Below are 26,160 nucleotides of genomic sequence, written 5' to 3'. Positions count from 1 at the left end.
TAACCCAGTCATGTTGTGTACTTACCTCCATCATCTGTTTCCTGGTCAGTCTCCTCCATCCCATACTTAAACCCTGTAACCCAGTCATGTTGTGTACTTACCTCCATCATCTATTTCCTGGTCAGTCTCCTCCATCCCATACTTGAACCCTGTAACCCAGTCATGTTGTGTACTTACCTCCATCATCTGTTTCCTGGTCTGTCTCCTCCATCCCATACTTGAACCCTGAACCCTGTAACCCAGTCATGTTGTGTACTTACCTCCATCATCTATTTCCTGGTCAGTCTCCTCCATCCCATACTTAAACCCTGTAACCCAGTCATGTTGTGTACTTACCTCCATCATCTGTTTCCTGGTCAGTCCCCTCCATCCTATACTTGAACTGTGTAACCCAGTCATGTTGTGTACTTACCTCCATCATCTATTTCCTGGTCAGTCTCCTCCATCCCATACTTAAACCCTGTAACCCAGTCATGTTGTGTACTTACCTCCATCATCTGTTTCCTGGTCAGTCCCTCCATCCTATACTTGAACCCTGTAACCCAGTCATGTTGTGTACTTACCTCCATCATCTATTTCCTGGTCAGTCTCATCCTCCATCCCATACTTGAACCCTGTAACCCAGTCATGTTGTGTACTTACCTCCATCATCTATTTCCTGGTCAGTCTCCTCCATCCCATACTTTAAACCCTGTAACCCAGTCATGTTGTGTACTTACCTACCCATCATCTGTTTCCTGGTCAGTCCCTCCATCCTATACTTGAACTGTGTAACCCAGTCATGTTGTGTACTTACCTCCATCATCTATTTCCTGGTCAGTCTCCTCCATCCCATACTTAAACCCTGTAACCCAGTCATGTTGTGTACTTACTGTTTCCATCATCCATTTCCTGGTCAGTCTCCCTCCATCCTATACTATACTTGAACCCTGTAACCCAGTCATGTTGTGTACTTACCTCCATCATCTATTTCCTGGTCAGTCTCCTCCATCCTATACTTGAACCCTGTAACCCAGTCATGTTGTGTACTTACCTCCATCATCTATTTCCTGGTCAGTCTCCTCCATCCTATACTTGAACCCTGTAACCCAGTCATGTTGTGTACTTACCTCCATCATCTATTTCCTGGTCAGTCTCCTCCATGAACCCTATACTTGAACCCTGTAACCCTTGAACCCATGTTGTGTACTTACCTCCATCATCTATTTCCTGGTCAGTCTCCTCCATCCTATACTTGAACCCTGTAACCCAGTCATGTTGTGTACTTACCTCCATCATCTATTTCCTGGTCAGTCTCCTCCATCCTATACTTGAACCCTGTAACCCAGTCATGTTGTGTACTTACCTCCATCATCTATTTCCTGGTCAGTCACCACCCTCCAACCCTGTTATTCATCATGTCTTGTACATCTCTCCACCAACACATTAGACATTTTTATAAGCAGTCCTTAGATGCTACCAATATTTCTTGATAAGATTGTAGAATTAAGTCTATAAAGGATTGATCATGTGTAACTTCATGGCTATATGATATAGTATTGTACAACGTATTTTACAAGATATTGTAGCTCGCCCAGCTGTAGGTCCTGACAGCTGTGAACCACTTTGTAAACATCTCCTCAGTAAGACACTTGACCAGGGAAGCTAACCCTTCACTTGCTTCTTCCCATCACTGACAATACCCAGATTTGTTAAAGGGGTCCAAAACCACTTTTCAATGAGGCCTCCAAGGCCCAAGTTGCATCTACACTTACATTGTGTTATAGAGATAGCATCCGAATCAAGTAATATGAAAAACCTGGCGTTATCACCCACACTGCATATCTTGACCATGTTGACCACCGGTGCTTGTCACCCTCCATTAGACCATTGAGTTAATACTCATGCAGTTGGTCAGCACAGCGGCTCATTGAGCTCCAATAAAGTGTTAATTAATCAGAGTTGATAAGGACTGGTAGTTATAGTTACATGAAGGCACTCTCCATTGTCACTCTTCGCTGTTTCCTCTGATGGCTGAACATTTATTGTTGAAGGAAAACCAAGTTCTATGGATAGTCAACTTCTTTATTGCAATGAGTGCGACGTTTTGGTGTAGGTACTAACACCGTTATCAAGCAAGTGATGTCAAGCAAGTCATCACTTGCTTGATAACGGTGTTAGTACTTGGTTTTCCTTCATCTATAGAACTTCTAAAATGCCTCTCAAAGAAGTAACATTTATTGTTATATCAGCTGCACATTTCCCAGATTTTTACACAAAGGAAATATGCATCTGCTCTCTTGACCATAATTCTGTCTGCTTGCAACAAAAACAAACTTTTCAAAATTGTTAATACTGCCAGCAAACTTACTGGAGTGTCTTTCAAGTATATTCCCTTTATTTATGAGCCCAGATTGTCAAAAAGGCAACTAAAATTAGATTTGATAGTACCCATGTTTTATCTCACCATTTTCAACTACTTCCATCTGGATGCCAATTTCGATTACCTTCGCTTAAAAGGATTGACAGTCCTTCATACCATCCAGTATTCGTGTTATGAATGCAACAAATGTCTTGGAATAATCATCATGTATGCGATAACTACTAACTCAGCCTCTTTACATATGTGGTTAATTATCATCAGCATTCATTTTGTGCATGTAATCTATCTATCTATCTATCTATCTATCTATCTATCTATCTATCTATCTATCTATCTATCTATCTATGTCCTCTCGCCACGTGACTGATAAAATGGGAAATTCAAATCTGGATTTCAAAAAGAGAAATCTATTTTCAAAATAAATGTTATGTAGTCTCTTTGCATCAATACTAGTCTTTATACCATCCTTCTTTATACTTTGGCTTAATATCATCATTTACCACTAAGTCAATTTTGTGATAATTCAAGGAATGTACTTGAATACTGCTTTGCTTTGCATCACAAGACAGCTTTGGCAAGGCAACATGGCCACGTCCCATTTGTGTATAGGTTTAACCCCGGACTGTAAGTTCCATCACATATAAACCAGTATATGCCTCATCTGCATGAGTGCAGCAGACACTAATTATGCACTTTTTTACCATAAACAGCCTGAGGGGCCCAACTTTGAGATCCAGCAGTCCCACGAGACCAATTGGTTTGTGTGTAACTTCACCACCCCTGCAAACTTCTTCCATGCCATGAGGAGACAGATAGCCCTGCCATTCAGGAAGCCGGTAATGCTGCTTAAACTACTCAATACTGACCACACAGTTTAGCATCCTGTGGGCAACAATATTCTGACATGCCCACTACAGTTGTCACATGATCAGTTCTGTTCATTCCTCCTGATGACTAAATGTATTTTATGAAGTATCATTGGGCATGTGGTTCCTAAAAAACAAAATGCATCAGAGTGACAGTGATATATCTTCATGCCACCCTTTTCCCATGCTGTCTAAGGTCACATTCTTCGTACTTGATTTCTTTGAAAATGTTCTTGCCACATAAATCATGTTGTCTTTAGCATTTCACGACGAGGATCATTTTGTTTGTGACAGAATTTTTCATTGATTTTTCAAATGCAAATAAAAATTGTAAAGTGCTGCTGACTTTAATATGATGGTGCATCAGTGCCTGGGTAGCAAGACAATTTAGCCTGAAACATTAAAACTTTCTTCATAAGACTTGACCAACACATCAGGCATGCATTGACTTTGACTGTTCAAGCATTTGTGGAATTAGTTTGCTGTTCTTTGTCACATATAAGCCTTTATCAAGCAGGTGCTCTCATCTGTACCCAAACATCCCTTTGATGCTACGGTTTCTAATATGCCACTTAAACATAGGGCTTATCAATATCATTGTTGCTGAGTATATTATTGTTTGGAAATTTCAAGAAAAGATCACAGTTTTATGTGTTTTACACTTTTTCAGTTGGTGGTGATGACACCAAAGTCATTGTTGCGCTTGCCAGAGGCACGCTCAAGCTTTGATGAGATGGTGGAGGGAACTCACTTCCAGCGATTCTACCCAGAGAATGGGATAGCAGCCAGTAATGCTGACACAGTCAAAAAGTTAATTCTCTGTACTGGCAAGGTGTACTATGAACTTGTGAAGGAGAGAGAGAAGAAGAATCTGGTGGAACAGATAGCCATAGGAAGAGTGGAGCAGGTAACGACTCTTCTTCCTCACCCCACCCAGGTGATAAGCACCAATGACAAAATGTTACTGGATCATCATTGCTAGGTACATGGTAAAACACCATTACAAGTAATCTGTGATGTCATCCATCTGTCTTTAACCATTATTGATTAATTAGATAATATTTCAGAAGAATAGCTCAACACGAAATCGGAACACATCACACCAATGAATGTCCAAAAATCTAAATATCAAAATAATCCTGTTCTGTTTATGACAATCCATAGTAATTCCACACCACTTGCTAGCATCTTATATTATTTAAGTGAACAAACATTGAAACAGTCTATATTGAAACTACTGTGAATAGGCATATCTTGTGGTGTGTGGCCTTGTGCGTAGAGCCCTGGTCAGAAATCAACTGAAGTTAAGCAACGGAGAATACTTGGGTGGGTGACCATGTTGGCAGCTTGACTCATTAGAGTTTTTTAGACTTCAGTCCTAACACACGTGTAACGTGGCTTTACCATAGGCAAGTGAGTTTGTTCAAAATTGCTTCTGATGACCCAGCAGAAAATTGGTACCTGTTTGGATAAGTTATATGACTAATAACCTTTTAATAACGTCTCACACGTAGCTTGGGTTACCCAGGGTAATAGTGTCCATTATGTTGTATGCGCTCAGAGCATGTCCCTGTGGCATGGAGTTCAGCACAAGTGGCCTTGTCATTATTTTTATTATACCATATGTCCATGATTTTAACCATTGAAAAAAGAACAATGCACCATGTGTGTTCAAAAACGTAAACAATAAAATGATCCTGTTTTGAACTTAACATTCAATAGCAAATCAATATTAGGAGCCTTTCTTACAATCACCTCACTTACGATGAAAAATATTGAAATATTCTATACTGAGGGTGCCATTTGTTTACAATTACCCCATTACTTATGTCTTCTTTTTCCTTATCCTGACTCATACTATTTGATTCCCTTCTCCCTTAACTTGAGATACAGTGGCAACATTCGGTGTTGTGTTCCCCCAGACCAGTAAAACATCACACATACTGACTCCCACATGACTGGACAGTGTATTGCCACTCTCTTCATTTTCTCCAAGTGGTATTTTGGGGGACATTTTTTTGTTTTTCCATCCAAGTCATCCTGTGAAAATTATAAAAGTTTTCTTAGCTTGGGTTACCTTTTAGGCCTCTTATTTATCGTATCTGTTGATTGGTTTTTTTTCAGTTTGTCATTTAATTAACACCAGTGAGTAACTGGGGCCCTCACCCTATCTGCTCCAAATGTGCCCCTTTCTCAAGCAACAACAGCCATGGATCAGAGAACCTGCAACCTCAGACCTTCCTTCAGGCCTTCCTTCAGGCAGCAGTCATGCGTCATGTCCACTAATCAGCCAGATATAGCAGCGAACATCACCAGAGAAGTACTGCCAGACATTCAACAACAGCAAGAGTTTGATAAACCATCTATGCAGTCTTCATTGATATGGTGTTCGACGACTCATCTAGGCATGGTTTCACAGTGCTGACTTCAAATAGGTCATGTTTCACACCAGATGAATATAGTATTGAGCCATCACTGAATGGAGGTTCTCGACAATATGGGAATAATTTTTCTCTGTCTGAAGACCATCAAATACTGTTGTGGACTGTATTTCCCATTACACAATATGGAGGCATTATATGTAGCCCCAGAGACTGATGAAGACAATTCTCTCTTGAACAATTTTATAGTCAATTCTATAGAGCTGAAGATAAGAAGTTCACACAACTAAATACAATTTCCAGGAGATCCATATCAACAAGGCCATGCTGAAAGAATCCTCACTCAGACATAAGTTGTTCACAAGGGGGACATTATAAGTTGTTCACTGGTCTTGAGGGGGACATGGGCTGATGTACCCTCGATGTTTGTTTATGTTCCCTGAGCCCTAAGGGACCAGTGAACAACGTATTTATCTTACCGAACACCTCATTGGTAATTTTGAACTGTTTGAAGCACGGGTATCGGATCATAGTATGATTACCAGACAACAAGAAAAACAAATTTAGATTTATCTCCCTTCCATCGATTTGCATTTGCAAAATATCGGTAAGTTTCATACATTATACACGATTCAATGTTATTCGACATAAAGAATTACTACTACGAAGTACCAAATGAGTTCCGCATTCCCAGCAGGGTACATGGAAAATGTTACTCGCTTGTAAGCGGGGTACATTGAAAATAATAGAAGAGTGCTCAGCCAATCAGAAATCGACATTTATGTGTGGGGCAAGATAAGGGTTGATGTACCCTCGTTGTTTGTTTATATTCCCTGAATGATTACAGTCCACTGTTAAGAGAACAACCGCCCTTAACAGTAGATCCTCTTAGGATACTATAATCAGAGATTCTTCAACCAAAGTTGTCAGAAGCTATTGACTCACTGCTAGATAAATAAGCAAATAGAAATCATTCAACCAGAAGATCTAACTGCAGGGTTATTCTCCAATCTTTCTGGTACTAAAATGGAATTCAAGCATAAAGGGTCATTTAATTTACAACATGGAGTTCAACAAGAATTATTTTTAACAGCCAGAGAAATTGAAGATGCTTCATCTACCAGACTTGAGACAGCTGATAAGACCAAACAATTATCCAGCAAGCATCAGTCTTGAAGATGCACACCAACATACCCTATTCATCAAGAGAACAGGTGTTACTTTTTGTAATATCTATGTCCCCTTACTTGTTTATGTGAGGAACCAGGTAAGGAATCCGGTGTGCTTTTTATCCCACCGGCATGTAATGCGGTGGGATATAGTCGTCGCCTTGTCCGTCTGTCCGTCCGTCCGTAATCATTTTGTTTCCGGAGCATAACTCAAAGACCGTTCGATATATTTCAACAAAAATTGGTAGATATGTCAAACATAACCTAAGGTGGTGCCTTTTGCTATTTACAGATTATTGTCATTTTTATTTTTCTCGGTTTCCATGGAAATGTTTTGGACTTAGTCTTAAAGAAGGGTGGGCTTCGTTTCCAGAACATAACTCAAAAGCCGTTCAATATTTTTCAACAAGACTTGGTAGATATATCAAACAGATCCTAAAGTGGTGCCTTTTGCTATTTGCTGATTTTTGCCATTTTTGTTTTTCCCAGTTTCCATGGAAACAATTCGGACTTAGTCCCTAAAGGAGGGGTGGGCTTCGTTTCCGGAGCACAACTCGAAAACTTCTCAATATCTTTCAGCAAAACTTGGTAGATATGTGAGGCAGATCCCAAAGTGGTGCCTTTTGCTATTTGCAGATTTTTGTCATTTTGTATTTTTGTCGGTTTCCATGGAAACGATTCAGACTTAGTCTCAAAAGGGCGGGGTAGGTTTCGTTTCCGGAGCACAACTGGAAAACTTCTTAATATCTTTCAGCAAAACTTAGCAGATATGTGAGTCAGATCCCAAAGTGGTGCCTTTTGCTATTTGCAGATTTTTGTCATTTATTTTTTCATGATTTCCATGGAAACGATTTGCACTTAGTCTAAAATCAAGCTGGACTTTAAGTAACTGTCAGATGATTTGTTCTTTCAAAGATGTGGGGGCCTGGGGGATATGTCATCTTCTGATGACTCTTCTTGTAATCAATGAAGAGATTCAGGCTTATCAATTAACATTATCAATGAACTTGGATCTTCTGCTTTCACAAGTGCCTTGGAATCAGATTCCTTAATGAATATCCAGTTTTTCTACTGTAAGCTCTTCAACAGCAAGATATCAGGCAACCAATTGTACATGATCTTAGGACTCCTCTCGTCAGTGCAAGCACTTACGGTGAGAGGTAGACTACAACTAAGACTTATTCAAAGGTTCCTGATATCATTCATAGATCATCAGGATCTCAAGATTTGTCTTCTGTCACATATGAAGAAGTACATTTGTTAGTGGGCTGTCCAATGTCTGCCAAAGAACTTATTTAGAAGAGACGATTTACAACCTACATGTACATATACATAGCCATTTCAATTCAAGGCTTGGGAGTTCACTTTAACATGAAAGTAATGGCCTGACTATGGCCTGAAGAAGAGTGATCCCACCATATCAACCAGTGAGAGTTCAAAGTGGTAATTGGGCTCAACAGCTCAGGAACAAGTTCCTTATGATCCACACAGACAACACAGTTGTAGCCTTGTATATCAATCTGCAAGGCACAAGCCCCAAGACATATTCCAGGAGCTACAGATGTCATAGCAGATGCACTGTCCAAGCCAAACAAGCATTGCCAACAGAATGGATGTTATATCCAGAGGCGTTTCAACAAGCAGTTCAGAAGCAAGGTTGTGTCTCCAGTTCCAGACCCAATAGTGATATCCTGTTGCCTCCACCACTACTCATTCCACGAGTCTTTCATGTCACACTAACTAACTGAAACTGACTTCGGTTTCCCAGACCTGATGGTAGCAGCAAGATAACCAAGTCTAAAACTCCTGAACTGGCCAAATCTGCTTCATCTTCATTCAAGACAACTTCATCTAAGACCTCTTCAAGATTCACGTATGGAACATATCAAGAACTCTTGTCAGACATGGATATTCAGCGAGGGCAACCAAAGCTGTGACTTTAGCTCTCAGAAGATCAGTTTTGACCAGTTTCACAAGATCGAATGGTGTCAAGACGATGTAGGTCACGCATCCTCAAGTTGAGGAGTACTTAGGTCAACACACACACAAGAAATTTTTAAAGGTACTACTCTAGCCACTTATTTAGTGGCAAGCAGGTCAGTCGTCACCATGGATAGAGTCGCTAAGGTTCCAGAACTCATTGCTCTTCTAAGAGATTTACAGACAAGAAGGTCAATAGAAGAAAATCAAAGCACTGTCAGTGGGACTTAAATATAGTCAGTATTATCTCAGCGATTATGATTAGATAACAAATACACTTACCGTTTCCCAACATTCTATTATCAAAACCTATCATGAGCAACAGAATTAAACACCAACCCATCATAAAAAAATAATGTTAGGGTAGCCAATTTGCATCCAAAATACTTATAAAACAATGTGGAACATAGGTCGACCATTCAGACAGGTTCAACATGTGGTCCACACCTTTGTTGAAAAGTTCAAAATACACATCACTTGTCATTGAGCAGATTAGATAATTGTTTCCCCTTTTATGTCACCTTTGCAATTGGTGGCAATGCATGAGTCCTTATGGTTAGTCTGCTAAATTTATGAAATATTTATTGACATTGGCTGTTATCTTTGTTTAAGAGGCCTTAAAATGTAATTTTAAACCCTCAAAAGGCTGGAAATCTTGTGTTCAGTATCTATTAAAAATTGGTAATTGCTCATTTCATTATGGAATTTATGACCCATGTTCTCTTTGATGCAACATTCCATCTTTTACACCATGGTCCTATAGTTTGTAAAATTGCATATTCTTTGTCTGTAAATGTCTCTGAAGCTGATCTTCAAGCTGTAAGCTTTTCCTCATATCTGTTCACATCATCAGATTTAGTGTCATATTATGTAGAAAGTGTTTAAGTATCTGCAGCTTTTGTTGAGTGACTTTGATATTATATATTGTTGCCTACATGTCCAGGTGAGATACAGTGCTGTGGGATTATTTACAAAGTTATCTTGCATGAGACTCATGTTTCCCTGAATGAGGTCTTTATAGTGAAAGTGTGTGTATGTTTAGGATGGTCTGTTTTATAGGGTCTGTTTGCATTGGGTATATTTTGTCCTAAACTGAAAGTGATGTAAGTAAACAGCAAGTGTCTGTACATTAGTTAAGTTAGCTCAAACTAGAACTTATGTCGTTTAACTCCAAGTACCTAACATTTTGTTATTGAGGTAGGTAAAGGCACAGGTCTTTCCGGTTTCAAAGTTGTGCTGCTTTGAGCATCATGTGAGATCAACAATCACCTCATTTTGGATTTGAATTAGTGTCCAAAGCATTACTGCAGGACATTTTGTCTTCTGTATTTCTGGATGAAACTCAGATATCAGTCAGTACCGTCATGGTGCCTTATATTATTTTCGTATATATTTGCATTTGTTCGTACATTTCCATAGTATATCTCATTCATGAACCTTTTGTATCACCACAATTATCAAATGGTCAGCTGCATTTGTTTGGACTTGTGGTCGGGAACCTTGGTTCATATATTCAGTACAACAAAAAGCTATGAAATACAAATGTCTAGCCTATGTTATTTTGTGCTTTCAGCTGACACCTTTCCCATTTGACCTGGTGAAGGCGGAGATACTGAAGTACCCTCGCGCCAGGTTGTGCTGGGCCCAGGAAGAACACAAGAACATGGGAGCATGGTTTTATGTGGAGCCAAGGATCAACACTGTCCTCAAGAAGATCAACAGCTCAGTGGATCTTGAGTATGTATCCTGAAACCCATAAAGACTTAAGGAATTTGTCTTCAGCAACCCATGCTTGTCATAAGAGGCAACTAATGCGACTGGGTGGTCAGACTCGCTGATTTGTTTGGCAAATGAAATTGTATCCCAATTGCATAGATCGATGCACATGCTGTTGATCACTGGATTGTCTGGTCCAGACTCAATTATTTACAGACAGCAAATAGCTAGAATATTGCTGAGTGGGGTGTTAAAGATCAAACAAAACAAACAAATGTATCCTGAAAAAAATTTCACCACCTAAAGCTGAATAGGAATTTAAATGTGGCTGCCACTTTCAAACTGTAAGAATTATGTATAAATGTGGCTACTTGTGGGGCTTAACCCATTTGGTCTGTGTTTTTTTTATGAAATCCAACCTTCATATGACTTGTGCAATTTGGGACATGCTCTTAAATTCTCTCAAAATGTAGATCTGTGGTACAGGGGAAGACAACAATCAAGACAAAATATACAAGTAATGGGGAACTTCCCTTGTTATCCCTCTCTTCAAGTCCATCAGACTGTTTGTTTTGTTACCAGAACAGAACTCCTAAACTGTTGACTATTTCTTGTTGAAACTTGGCGCACAGATCAGCCACGTGGGGAGGTGGTGCTTTGATGATTTTGAATGTTTATCTTTTCTTTTTCTTTTTATCCCCCCGGCATGTAATGCGGGGGGATATAGTCTTCGCCTCGTCCGTCCGTAATCATTTTGTTTCCGGAGCATAACTCCAAGACTATTTGATATTTTTCAACAAATATTTGTTGATATATCAAACAGAACCTAAGGTGGTGCCTTTTGCTATTTACAGATTTTTGGCATTTTTATTTTTCTCAGTTTCCATGGAAACGTTTTGGACTCAGTCTTAAAGGGAGGGTGGGGCTCCGTTTCGGAGCATAACTCGAAAACTTCTCAATATCTTTCAGCAAAACTTGGTAGATATGTGAGGCAGATCTTGAAGTGATGCCTTTTGCTATTTACAGAATTTTATCAATTTTATTTTTCTAGGTTTCCATGGAAACGTTTTGAACTTAGTCTCAAAAGGGAGGGGTGGGCTTCGTTTCAGGAGCATAACTCAGAAACTGTTCAGTATTTTTCTGCAAAACTTGGTAGATATATCAAACAGAACCTAAAGTGGTGCCTTTTGCTATTTACAGATTTTTATGATTTATTATTTTCTTGGTTTCCATGGAAACGATTCGGACTTGAAGGGGTAGGTTTCGTTTCCGGAGCACAACTCGAAAACTTCTTAATATCTTTCAGCAAAACTTGGCAGATATGTTAGGCAGATCCCAAAGTGGTGCCTTTTGCTATTTGCAGATTTTTGTCATTTATGTTTTTCATGATTTCCATGGAAACGATTTGCACTTAGTCTAAAATCAAGCTGGACTTTAAGTAACTGTCAGATGATTTGTTCTTTCAAAGATGTGGGGGCCGTGGGGATATGTCATCTTCTGATGACTCTTGTTTTCTCGTGTCAGCAAGTTGGACTTACACTGAAAATAGGGGTTGTGCCCATTCGTGAAGCAGAACTCCTTAACCGTTTAACATTTTTTAAGGAAACTTTCAGCACAGATCAGTCTAATGATGATAAGTTCAATTCGATTTGGGATGCTATAAAATACTGAACTGGATTATTTTTCCTTCACTGAACTGAAGTATCCAATTGCTATGAACCAAACGTGGGTGATAAGATCCATTTTCAAATTGCACCAGACTGCACAGATATGTCATCTCCTGATGACATTTGTTGCTTTTGCTGTTGCAGATATGCTGGACGGTGTGCTTCTGCAGCAGCAGCTACTGGCAACAAGCATATGCACATGATGGAGCTGGCCCAGCTGTACTCTGATAACATGGATGTTTCTCCACACCTTAACTGAGCTCGGCATCACAGATGAGCAGATGTGTAGCTAAATTGGAAATTATTTATTCTATTTGTACATATAGAGGTACTGTGAAGAGATGTACACTGAGAATTTAATGAACACAGCAGACCAGCAGTGTGTTGCTGGCAGAAATAGATGAGGCAACACTACACATGCAGACTACCTTGACCACCAGCACACGGAGAACATTCTGCTGCTGCTGCTGCTGCACAGTTGGTGTCTGGCTGGTCAATATTGTGAATGTGTTTGCTCAAACAAAGATGCCTACCAGTGAGTGTTAGTTGTATTAAAATGATTATACATTGGCATACAGTGCATTATAAGACTAGAAGCAAACAGCCATGTCAGGTAGTGCGGACTGTTTCACTGACAGTGCTTATGCCATGTTTGACAAGGGATGTGGTGTCATGGATGACTACATAGAAGAAATTTGTTAAATCTTTGGAAATAAAAAGTGAAAATATTTTTACTGCAGCAAACAAACTTCTGGCTATTCATTATTGTTGTTTTCACATTTTTATGTTCACGGTCATGTCATGCTGGTGATGCAAGTTTGACAAGCTATAAAACTAGGATACCTATAAGAAACTTCTGTGTATGCTTGTGCAGTATTTTTCTAAAAGTGATTTTAAATATATAAAGCAAATATTACAATTTCAGCTGTTGATGCTATGAATTTAAAAACTATTGTTCAAAGGCTTGGTAAGTGCTAGCTCTTAAATATAGCAGCTTTAACAATCTCCCTGACAAAAGTGGGAGCTCTTACCTTGTCACTGACAAGGTACCGAACTCAGATATTTCTGACCATTGCTGTTGGTTTAGCACAAAAGTGGAATAACAATTGGTACATACTCGACAATACCTCAAGTAGAAATTTGGATACTTTTGGTTGACCTTTTTATTTTGACCAAACTTCTTAATTTTTTTGAATGCATTTCATCACTCTATAAAGCTGAGGAAGCTTGTGTGTTTCATGATGATATAATATATGTTCCAATCATTAGGGTTTCAGTGTCTTTCTTTAAACAAATGAAAATACTGTCCAGAATTTGGAAATTCCTTTGACATATGAGTGTCTGGGTTGACTTCTACTTAGTGTGAAGCAAGTGAGTACTGCCTGAATTTGTACAATGGCACCTTCATTCATTTACATTGTGGAAGTGTGGATACTTTGTTTATAGCCAGGATATTTGTGGTGAAAAGAATTGATAGCAATGCTGAAGGCACAGTTTATAAAGATAGTACTAATGACTTGAAAGATGAGAAGAAAGCTGAGAGGATACCTTCAAATATGACCATTAACATTAAGGGCATTATTTTGTTATCCCCCTGCGGGGGTATTAAAATGGACTCCGTCCGTCCGTGCACATTGTTTTTTCCGGAGCAGAACTCTAAAACCGTTGAATATTTCTTCACCAAACTTGGCACATAGATAGATCTGGTGGTGTACTGGTGCCTTTTGGTAGTTTTGGAATTCTGAATAAAACATTTTTGGCATGTTTCCATTCAGTATTTTCATAAAACATGGGTAGGTATTTCTGTGGTTGCAATATCACATTCTCAGTTCATAAATCAAGACAGTTAGAATGTAGAAAAGTATATGCTATCGTCCATGTAATCGGTTCCTTCTAAGATTTCTGGGACTTTTTCATGAAGGGAGGGAGGTATGTATGGTGTGCTGGGACCAGTATCACTTTTTTTTTGCGCAACAGACAACTGCAGACGGGAGTCGAGTTTAAGAAATTCGTACCTCCACCGTTGAAGAGTTCGATCTTAGCTAAGATCGCGATCTTAAATAAATGCCGTCTTACAATCGCGCTAAGATCGGCTTTGTGCAAGTGGATTAGGGCAATTGTATGGCGATTGTAAAGTTGATTGTAGGGGCCTAAGATTGATTGTAACTATGATTGCTCTGTGCAAGTGGGCCCAGAACTCTAAAACGGTTAAAAATTTCTTCACCAAACTTGGTACATACATAGATCTGGTGGTGTACTGGTGCCTTTTGGTAGTTTTGGAATTCTGAATAAAATATTTTTGGCGTTTCCATGGCAACAAGTTTGACTTAGCCTGAAATTGGAGGTTGTGCTCTTTTCCGGAGCAGAACTCTAAAACGGTTCTAAATTTCTTCACCAAACTTGGCACATACATAGATCTGGTGGTGTACTGGTGCCTTTTGGTAGTTTTGGAATTCTGAATAAAACCATTTCTGGTGTCCCCGCCGTGATGTTGCTGCAATATTGCTAAAAGCGGCGTAAAACCAAACTCAGTCAGTCAGTCTGAATAAAACATTTTTGGCGTTCCCATGGCAACAAGTTCGACTTAGCCTGAAATTGGTGGTTGTGCTCTTTTCTGGAGCTGAACTCTAAAACCGTTCACTATTTCTTCACCAAACTTGGCACATCAGGGGTGGAAATAACCCATTGCCCGACGTCCGAGTCCAGTATTTCTCTCTGTCGGGCAAGCAAATTTGTATATCACGCTGTAGTGGTGTCCAGTTGTCTTTCCAATCTTAATAATGCTGTTTATTTACAAAATCAACACAAAAACGGCCCGTATAGTGGGACAATTATCAGGGCAAGTGATTTTACATGTGCCACTGTACCGGAGTACACTAGCAATTTTAAAGTTATTTCCACCCCTGCACATAGATTGGTCTGGTGGTGTACTGGTTCCTTTTTGGTAGTTTTGGAATTCTGAATAATATATTTTTGGCATTTCCATTGCAACAAGTTTGACAGAGACTGAAATTGGTGATAGTGCTCCTCTCTGGAGCAGAACTTTAAAAACCCTTCAATACTCTCCTTCCACTTTTCTATATACCGTACACACCTAAATATTTGACATAATCATAACTCATAGACATAATCATGAAGAGTATTTTGCCATTGCAGAGGATATTGATGACTTTGTCATCTTGTTTCTTATCTTTTAGAATTTCAGCAGATTGTGTGCTCTCTTTTAATAATAAGTCCTGATTATGTCCTTTAAATGAAACACTTCATATACTAGTTATGAGCTGCCAACCACTTCAATTTTGGTGGAGTTACTCTCTGCTCTCCGATTTCTCTTTAAAAAATTCTGATTTTCTAGAAACAATTCTGAATTTATTTTCACAGTATACAATTTTGTAAGTCACCAGTGATTTAGTTGAGTGAACACTGGTAAAAGCATTCAGAAACTTAGTGTGTGATCCTTTGGGTGTCTGTTGTGTATATTGCATGTTATTGACAATAAGTTTCACAAAGTTTTTCCGAGTGCATGTCATAGTCCGTATGAAAGTGAAACAAAATGGCAGAGCCTACCACACGCTCACCCCCAACTCTCACCTTTGGTGCTCAGGGCTGGCTTTCAGTTATGACTCCATTTTCCTTAGATTCAGGGTTGGCATCTCTGCTAGTTAAATCATCATTGTCTTGTTAAAAACTGCATCTCTCCTTTGTTGCAATGTATTTATCAAATTCTAATTTAAGGAAACTGTATCAAAATTTATAAATAAGGAATTATTTGCATGAGAAGGGTATATTTTCTAAAATGAAGTACACCATATCAAGAAGTAACAATCATTAAGGCCTGATCTGTTTATGCCCAAGACCTGGATGTCTGTTCAGATATGGATTTTTTACACCAATTTATCAATAGTTGTGGTGGGAGAAAATATATTGGAAATGAACATCATTAGAGATGGGGTGGGCAAAATTTGAGGCAGAACTTACACTGATTTTGACGCCACATGGTACACCACAAATACCTTTCACACATTTTACATATCATGGGCAAAGAATTCCTTTTCAAGAAAAAGCTTGTTCATTATTATTTTGTATTATTTAGGATATTTATATAGCGCACATATCCACGCAACTAGTATCATGCTCAAGGCGCTGGTATTTTTTCCCTCGATCATTGGATGTCAATCTCAACGGCACATCGTATTATCAGTATGGGGAGTATACCACTCTTGCCGCCACTAGGCGCACCAAGTTATTGTGGCTTTCTCATCACGAGGTACCCCATTCACAGCTGGGTGGACTGGGACACATAGTCACAGTACTTTGTCCAAGTTCACTGCATGTTGCTGTACCCGTAACTATTTTTTTTTTTTTTAGGTGTTTGCACGTATTAATGTGGCCACCATCTGGCCATATACCAACGGATTCGTGGGTTCTTTTAAGTGCCCAGGGTTGTGTACTGTACACTAGGGGTTGTGACAACACTGAAAGAGTCTGCACACAAAGTTGACTCAAAGGTTTATATACCTGGTCACAGGTGGGCTCGATTCCGACACCTCAACCTCGCTGGATCACTAGCCTGGCGCCTTAGCCAGCTCGCCCACCGCGCCCCATAATTTATTATTACTATCTGTACAAAGTCAGCAGCTTCAAGTGCAACACGCACTTCAACTTATCTTGCCTCAGCAATATATTGAATTTTAAGGTTATTGTCACAGTACTATTGTCATCTTAAAAAACGTCATATAAATTTTTAACTTGAAATATGCAGAATTTTTCAAAAAGCCCAAACAAGAACGTAATCAAATTATTGTGCTGGAAGTGTTGTTTCCGAAAAATGACAACAGACTGCTTCAAATGTTCTGTCACCTATCCAATTCCATGTTGTTGTCTATGCAATCCTGACTTCAGAAACACCACTTATGATCGTTTTGATGAGATTGCCCGTGCCAAATCATCCCCAGCAACGGGTGTATGCAAGTATAGCCTGAAGTCTTCTAAGCATTTACATCTCTGTGTGAGGCACTCGACCAGAAAGAAAATACTGATGACAGAACATCGACGTATCTTGTAGTGGGGTGCGCCTCTTTCTGTTCTGGAGGAAGTTTTCAAACCCAACAACTCTACTGTACAGTCAGAAGTATCCTCCGGAATTACCCTACCAAACAAGAATAAACAGCTAACCGAGCTTTTAACAGAGCATATGGCCCAGACATACCTAGAAGAACCTGTGATTAAGGCTCTTTTGTCTTGTACTAAAATGTAAAAATATACAATGAGAGGACAGATATGTCACTGAACGTAAACGCACATTAGACTCGGGCTGCCATTCTTTAGTTGGAGCGCCAGTAAGACAGAAGACTATCCATTGCTGCATCACTTTGATCAGATATTCTACAAATATTTCCCTGAATGTACTTGAAATCAGGAGTTTGGTTTTGCAGTTCGACTTAGTATCGAATAATGATAGTGACTGATATGAAAAGGATGAAATTAAACAACTCACAAATACTTCGCATAAAGATAGCTTCAAAGCTAGTGAAGGCAAAAGATGGACAGCTAAGCAGTCTATAAGAACTGCCGAGCTAAGCAGATTGTTAGTCATTCATCTGCCTATAAAAGCAGGCAGGACAAACAAGCAGTGAGAGTTGTCAGACAGACCAACAGAGCGTGGAAAGACCAGCAGGAGGCAAGCTAGAAGGGAAATTGACCACGCCAATCCAGCCCATCTGCTGCCCAAGCGTTAGACTGACTTATCCGCCTTCCCCTGGTAGTGTCTCCCGGACTGGGTGGCTGAGTTTTTAAAAAATCCCTACTCAAATAACTTTGGCATGGGTTCATTGATGGTGTAGAGGTGCCACTCACATGACTGTAAGCCTGACCTGGTGACGACCAGAACAAAGTCTGAATGGACATCGGTACTTACTTGACATCCGAGGGTTGGACCTTCGATGACCTTCCTGAGAACACAAGGCCAAACTTCATCGATGACAATGCTTAGTCACATTGTGCATGTGCCGTTGGTGATTCTAAGTCGAGCAGCGTTAGCAACTTCATCGTGGCCCTCAATGTGTCCAGATCTTAACCCCAGAGAGTATGTTTGGGAGCACAGACTTCAGTTGATCTTGTTGGAGAAAAAGCTGCAACGTTCTGTCCGGATGTATTAGGGTTTTCTGAAGTTGACCAATCAGGATATATAATCATAGTCCCATAGTCATTATCTAAAGACGTCACCTGACAAACGGTGCTGTGATGGATTGTTGATGGGTTTCTTGGTTGCAACCACTTCAGCAAATGAGCGCTGGATCGGAACATGGTTTGACTGGGTGTGGCTGATGTGCAGTTGATGAATGAGTGTTCAGGGCAGGGAAATCGTCAGTGAGAGGTTCTTTGAGGTTCTCTTCTGTGCAGGATATGGAATGCGAGAGATTCTGTATTATCTTTGCCTGCTCTGTGTTCGATCTTGAAATCATATTTCAGAGGTTTGAGAGACCATCTGACAAGACGACCTGTTTCCCAATTGATGGCCTGGAGCCATCTGAGAGTATGAGGATATGTGTATAGTATAAACCTCTGTTGTTACAGCAGATAGTGTCCATTCAGCAAACATAATGGGAATATTATGGCAAATTATATTAAATAGGTGCGTTGACAAATATCACAGGACTGTACATGTCTTCTGACATCACCAATAAAACTGAGTGATTACCCGATCTAGAGTCGTCTTGATTCCAAGGTGTCCTCCCATCAGTGCTTCATGACATACCTTCATTACCTGTGTGCGCAATCCGACTGGTACTACTGCCTGTACAACTTGCTTCTTATTGGAAGTATGCTTCCTGTACAGCATATCATTCTCCACATAGTAGCAGGAAGTACTATGTTGGGTCTCCTTAATCTTACCTTCTTCCACTAATTTCCTGATTTTGTCTAGACTGGAATCCTGACGTTGTAAGGATATGAACTCACCTCGACCCAGTGTCAACCCAACAGGTTCCAATGTCTTCAAGGGTTTCATGCCTTCTTGTCGTACTTTTCTCTGGCCTCTTGTCTCCACAACGCCTACCATTTCGATACTCTGCTTACCCCACATCAAGTCTGGATTTCCTGGCTCTCTCACTCCTGGAATATTGCCTAATATCAAGTCACAGATAAGTGTGTCCATACATGCTGCTCTTACCATACCTGTGTAAAAAGGTGTATTGACTGTAATCCATGCTACAGGAAGTGTCAGGATCCTACTATCTGCTAACACAGGATTGTGTTTCCAAAGTTAAACATTCAACTTTTACATTTGACCTCCTCACTATTACGCCATTACATCCACTGTCTCTCAGCACATCTACTGGATTGCCATTTACCTTTTCCTGATAGAAAGGCATGTTGTGGTCCTTGGTAAACACTCCCTGAGGCAACATCTGCTTCTCTAACCTCCTTCTTGTATGCTAGGCTCTACTTCTGTACTATCTAGAAGTATTTCAGACATGTTATTGTTGTCTTCACTCACCTGGATACTTGCCAATTCAAACTTGGGTTTCCTGCACTGTGCTGCCAGATGCCCAGTTTGACTGCAGTTGTAACATGTCCTTTCTGTAAAAGGAACAAATGGTTTGGGAATAGAACCATGTTTACCTGATGCGTTGCCCTCTACTATTTTACCTTTGAACTATTGCTTATCCTTTTGCTAGTCTGTCATTTCCATCGCAACTTTTGGCTTTCTCTCTCAGGAATATACCCAGATCCCATCCAGTCACATTCAAAATCTGTTCACGCAACAGCAAATCACTCACCCCTTGGAAAGTCTTTTGCGTACCACTCAATTCAATCCACCTGTTGAAATAGTTGTCAATTCTAACTACAAATTGTGTAAAAATCTCACCTGTTTCAGTTTTAGCAGTCCTAAACGTCTGATGAAATCCATCTACAGTCATGCCATAGCGTTTAAGTAATGCAGTCTTAACAGTAAGGTAATTTTCTGCATCAGATGCATTTAATCTGGAGAATACTTCCAAAGCCTTACCTTTTAGTAGCGTATGTAGCAGGGATAACTGACTTGACCTTTTGTATATATCTTGGTATGTTTTCTTTATTTAATTGTATGTTCATCTTTCATCAAGATTCCATTTGTTGCATCAGCCATCTTTTCATATCACTATATGTTAAATGTCCATTTGTTATATGTTGTCCATGTTTGCCGTTGAACGCCGCCTCTCTTAATTATCACCTTTGTATCTGTTTCCTGGAGCCTTGTCAACAAGGATTCCCTTCACCTCTGTTCTATTTTTGATTCAGTACCCATCCTTTTGAGCTTTCCCTATTCTATTTATAAGTCACATCAAAGGCTTCCTTTGATGTGTTATCTGTCCTCTAATTGGCTATTGTGTCCCTCTGTCTACTTCCTTAGGCCTACCTGTCTTCCACCTCACTCCAATTGCTGTTGCTCAGGTGGAAACATCTTTTCTTTCTTCAGGTATGGCCATTTTCTAATCCTTTTCCATCTGCCTCAATTTCATCTGAACTTCTATACAACGGTGCTTAAATTATTTCAAACTGTAATTTAAAACTATTAAGGGTAATATTCAATTTATAATCTTAAACTTTAAGCAATTAATTAGTAATAACTTGTATACATTGTATTGACCATGTGCATTGACCATGTGCTCTCAATACATTTATAGATTTGTTTGCAAAAAGTTTATTTATTACCTTGGCTAACTGTGATACTTGTTTACAATGCATAATATTATATATAATGTTAATTTAATATTGAGTGAATTGTTTTAATGACTCCAATTGCTGTTGCTGAGGTGGAAACAGCTTTTCTTTCTTCAGATACCTCAGCAACAGCCTCATAATAAACTCATCATTACCATTGTTTTGTCTTGTACCCAACGGCCCAGAGCCGAAATTCCCAGCCGACCTCGGCTACACGTACAAAGGTAAGCTGCCCAACGGGAAGGTTCCCAGCGTTCTGCAGCTATCCGTTCAAACCTTTGCAGATATGCACCAGTGTTGTCATTACGGTCGTCAAAGGGAGGCATTTTGGCACCTTGGGAATAGCTGTTGATCTATTCTCTCCTACCTGTCCTTCTGGATTTCCCGCCTTACTCTTTTCTAACTTGGCTAATGCTATTCTTTCTTCTGTTTTTTAGATTTGTCTTTCTCCCATTCTAGTGTCTTTCTTTCTCTCGTTCCCATTCTAACTTTTCTTTCACTTTTCTTTCCTCCAGTTCTAACTTTTTAATTTCCCTCTCCACAGCTCTTTCCCCTCTTTCGAGCCTGTCGTTTTCTTTCTCATTCTCCAACTCAGTTTGCTCTTTGACAAACGCTCTCAACTCATCTTTCTCATACCCTAGAGTCTGACCCAGTTTGATAAGTTTGTCAATATCGATAACTGTCTGTAAGATGACAAAGTAGGGTATACATAAAGTGAAACTGTCTAGCGGAAATGGTGATCCTACCACTAGGAACCAAACCGTATGTGATTTCCCACATATACTAGTGCCCAAAATATCCAAGACAAACCAATAGCCAAACCAATCTGACCAAGCAATGAACTCCACCCTTCCACCCTTGATTCCAACTCATACACTCAAGGACGCAGAAGTGGTGCCGGATGTCAATGGACACAAGATTTCTCCAGTAATATACTATAAGGGAAAGACTTCCGCCCGTACGTCCCCTAGATGTTAACAATAAGGAAACATTTCTTTGAGTGGCATTTTCAGAAGTTGGATATGTCTTTCAGTACGTTCAGATACAATTAAAGAAACATGTTAAAACTCATCCTTATCAGATGAGGAATTATATTCAGGTGATATGATTTGACTAGAATGAAATTTAAGAGGGGATACAGGCGGAAGTCTTTCCAATATCCCACCGCTGCCACAAAAATGTCCCATTCCAAAGTAACCACAACAGAAGAATATGTTTTAGAATTTTATTCCTCCCCTAAGATATAATTAAACCCTAATGAATATACAAAACTAAACTAATTCTAAATGGACTAATACAAATAACTATCTAAACTAAGTTACATATCAACGCTTCTACTGACTAATATCCTAATACCCACACTAATATAGACAATGCCATAATACAAAATTGAACACTAAAAAACTAAAATGAATAACAACAATGAAAATTGCTACTCTATGGTCTTTCAGATATATAACACTTTCTCATGAGAATGTCTGCACTTTTGTTCCACTTCATGTCACGTCCTGTGTATTGGTGTGGTACCCCTCACACCTAGGCGATGATTTCCCTCATGGAGTAGAAGGTGCCTGTGTAGTTGATGATGGCTGTGCCATCTACATCTCACTTTTACTCAGAGATAATCCTCTCCCTACTGGGCAGCGGAGACCCTTTGTCTCCTTATGGGCAGAGATATTTCACTTCTCCTTACTTTAAGGATAACCGGCCAGTTACAATACAATACAGGTAACTACAGTTACTCGTAAAGGCACGTGTCATTACCTTATACTTTACACATTACTCCGATTTACATTTTTGAAAGTGGAACTGTTTACGGGAACAGTAACTTCATTTCGTGGCTATATAAGGTTACAATATATGCATACATATATCTAGAAATAATCCCTCAATAAAAAGTCTACATCTACTCAATCATATGCAAAGTATTGATCATAAAAACTTACGCCAGCCAGCGTGAGATGTACCAAATAGTACTTGAACCCATGCAGGTGAACACGATGGTGCTTCTGGCTGACATGTAGGTGAACACGATGGTGCTTCTGGTTGACATGTAGGTGAACACGATGGTGATTCTGGCTCACATTCAGGTAAACACGATGGTGATTCTGGTTGACATTCAGGTGAACACGATGGTGATTCTGGTTGACATTCAGGTAAACACGATGGTGCTTCTGGCTGACATGTAGGTGAACACGATGGTGCTTCTGGCTGACATGTAGGTGAACACGATGGTGATTCTGGCTGACATTCAGGTAAACACGATGGTGATTCTGGTTGACATTCAGGTGAACACGATGGTGATTCTGGTTGACATTTAGGTGAACACGATGGTGATTCTGGCTGACATGTAGGTGAACACGATGGTGATTCTGGCTGACATTTAGGTGAACACGATGGTGATTCTGGTTGACATTCAGGTGAACACGATGGTGCTTCTGGCTGACATGCAGGTGTACACGATGGTGATTCTGGCTGACATGTAGGTGAACACGATGGTGCTTCTGGCTGACATTCAGGTGAACACGATGGTGATTCTGGTTGACATTCAGGTGAACACGATGGTGATTCTGGTTGACATTTAGGTGAACACGATGGTGATTCTGGTTGACATTTAGGTGAACACGATGGTGATTCTGGTTGACATTTAGGTGAACACGATGGTGATTCTGGCTGACATGTAGGTAAACACGATGGTGATTCTGGCTGACATTTAGGTGAACACGATGGTGATTCTGGCTGACATGCAGGTGAACACGATGGTGATTCTGGTTGACATTCAGGTGAACACGATGGTGATTCTGGCTGACATGCAGGTGAACACGATGGTGATTCTGGCTGACATGTAGGTGAACACGATGGTGCTTCTGGCTGACATTCAGGTGAACACGATGGTGATTCTGGCTGACATTCAGGTGAACACGATGGTGATTCTGGCTGACATGTAGGTGAACACGATGGTGATTCTGATTGACATGTAGGTAAACACGATGGTGATTCTGGCTGACATTCAGGTGAACACGATTGTGATTCTGGCTGACATTCAGGTGAACACGATGGTGATTCTGGCTGACATTCAGGTAAACACGATGGTGCTTCTGGTTGACATGTAGGTAAACACGATGGTGATTCCTGGCTGACATTTAGGTAAACACGATGGTGATTCTGGTTGACATTCAGGTGAACACGATGGTGATTCTGGTTGACATTCAGGTAAACACGATGGTGCTTCTGGTTGACATGTAGGTAAACACGATGGTGATTCTGGCTGACATGTAGGTGAACACGGTGGTGTTTTGGCTGACATTTAGGTGAACACGATGGTGCTTCTGGCTGACATTCAGGTGAACACGATGGTGATTCTGGCTGACATTCAGGTGAACACGATGGTGATTCTGGTTGACATGTATGTGAACACGATGGTGATTCTGGCTGACATTCAGGTGAACACGATGGTGCTTCTGGTTGACATGTAGGTAAACACGATGGTGATTCTGGCTGACATGTAGGTGAACACGATGGTGATTCTGGTTGACATTCAGGTGAACACGATGGTGATTCTGGCTGACATTCAGGTGAACACGAAGGTGATTCTGGCTGACATGTAGATGAACACGATGGTGATTCTGGCTGACATGTAGGTGAACACGATGGTGATTCTGGCTGACATTTAGGTGAACACGATGGTGATTCTGGTTGACATTTAGGTGAACACGATGGTGCTTCTGGTTGACTGTACACATTACTACCCTCTCCCACTATTTATACTGACCTCCCATACCCAAGCTACTCTACACCTACCTATTGTTCATCAATTAACTCCCCAGCTCTCTGGCCATACCTGATCATGTTTCCCTGAATATAACCCTGTTCCAATAGTATTACCGGATATAATCTAACATCAAACCCTCAAAGTTTAATTACCCATGCAGTTTAACAAAACCATATCACATCTATTTTAAGTACCATAAGCTGATTAATATAGACACAATCATCTGTGATCTTGACAGTATCTCCACCATGAGCATTGATGCATGCTTGACGCCTGCGCCTCATAGACCCAATCAAACGTCGCAAGAAGTCTTGTGGAATGGCATTCCATATCTCTGGAAGCACCTGGCGGAGTTCTTAAAGCATGGGTATTTGGCCAATGTCTCAATCTCCTCTCCATTTCGTCCTAGATGTGTTCGATAGGGGACAGATCCTGAGATTTAGCTGACCAAGGAAGGACGTTAACATTGTCCTGCGCTAAAGGCTGCTGAACCACCCTGGCGATAGAGGTTTGGCATACCGAGTATAAACACACAATGCAAAAGATCCACATGAATAGTGATAAGCTGCTGGTGTGAATACACAGGTGCATATCAAGCACGACTAAGATAGAATTTGTTCACAACTTTCACTCACACCTGACCAAAATATACGGTAAATATACCAACCATCATAATATAACATTATAAAGGATGGACATGGCAGGACTCATAGCAGCGTTCGAACTACCTGCCTGGGACGGGTTATATTCAACACGGACTACCAGATTCTCAAATTCACCTGCCCGACGGTCGGGTTAAACTTTAGACACACATGTAGTTTTTTCAATATTTTACAAGTTATAATTTCATTATACTAAGTAAATTAGTATTTTTGTGGGCAGGTAAGTTTTGGTTAGGGCTGTCAAGTTTTACATCTATCCAGCCCTGTGGTCTGACTGAAATTTCTGGGAGTTTCATACCCTACTCATAGTGAAAAGAAAAGACGATTCAGTATTCTGAAATCAGTTAACTGGAGTCTTGAAACAATAACTGGTAGGACATCCACTGCAAATAAAATTTATTTTGTTCACATTTATCAGTAAAGATTTGTTTTTCTATTGTATATGTATTTTTTAATTCATATTGGAAATTCTTGAGAGATAGGTTTATCTTTTTAATTTACATTTATAAATAAAAAACTTTGAAAGAATTAAAATCAAGTCATATGCATGTGTATGTGACAGTTTTATCATGTTAAAACTCTGAATCCTTCATCATGGTATTTTTTATTCTCCAAGAGGGCAAGGAATTCCCTGGTTCCTTTGTCCCTACTTGTAACGGGGTTTCAGTAAAACAATATCAATTACAAAAAAAAAAAAAAAGATATGAGGTCTGGCGTTGTCCTGCTGGAAGATCATTCCTGGACCAATCTGCTGGAGAAACGGTATGGCAGATCCGTTAAATTTCGATTGATGACAAGCAAAGGTGTACACACTCGTAACCCTAACCATCACTCAACCACCGCCCAAACGGTCGGCCTCAAGGAGGTAGGACACAGTTC

At 40.0% G+C, this 26,160-nt stretch overlaps 1 protein-coding gene across 3 annotated transcripts in view; it reads left to right on the top strand.

Annotated features, from left to right (window-relative positions):
• The window catches only part of LOC124276732 (2-oxoglutarate dehydrogenase, mitochondrial-like), a 109,647-nt gene extending 96,758 nt beyond the window's left edge, over window positions 1–12,889 (top strand). For all 3 annotated transcript variants that reach the window (XM_046712373.1, XM_046712372.1, XM_046712374.1), the window contains 4 exons: window positions 3,073–3,198; window positions 3,899–4,135; window positions 10,332–10,495; window positions 12,286–12,889. In XM_046712373.1, the coding sequence (XP_046568329.1) occupies window positions 3,073–3,198; window positions 3,899–4,135; window positions 10,332–10,495; window positions 12,286–12,400 (642 nt within the window). In that variant the 3' untranslated portion in view covers window positions 12,401–12,889. The remainder of the gene's footprint in view (window positions 1–3,072; window positions 3,199–3,898; window positions 4,136–10,331; window positions 10,496–12,285) is intronic.
• The last annotated feature ends 13,271 nt before the right edge of the window (window positions 12,890–26,160 follow it).

Source organism: Haliotis rubra, unplaced genomic scaffold, assembly GCF_003918875.1.
Source record: "Haliotis rubra isolate DU_JTF1 unplaced genomic scaffold, ASM391887v1 Scf212, whole genome shotgun sequence".
Lineage (NCBI taxonomy): Eukaryota > Metazoa > Mollusca > Gastropoda > Lepetellida > Haliotidae > Haliotis > Haliotis rubra.
Note: the sequence above shows the minus strand (reverse complement) of the source record. Positions and strands in the feature narration are given on the sequence as shown.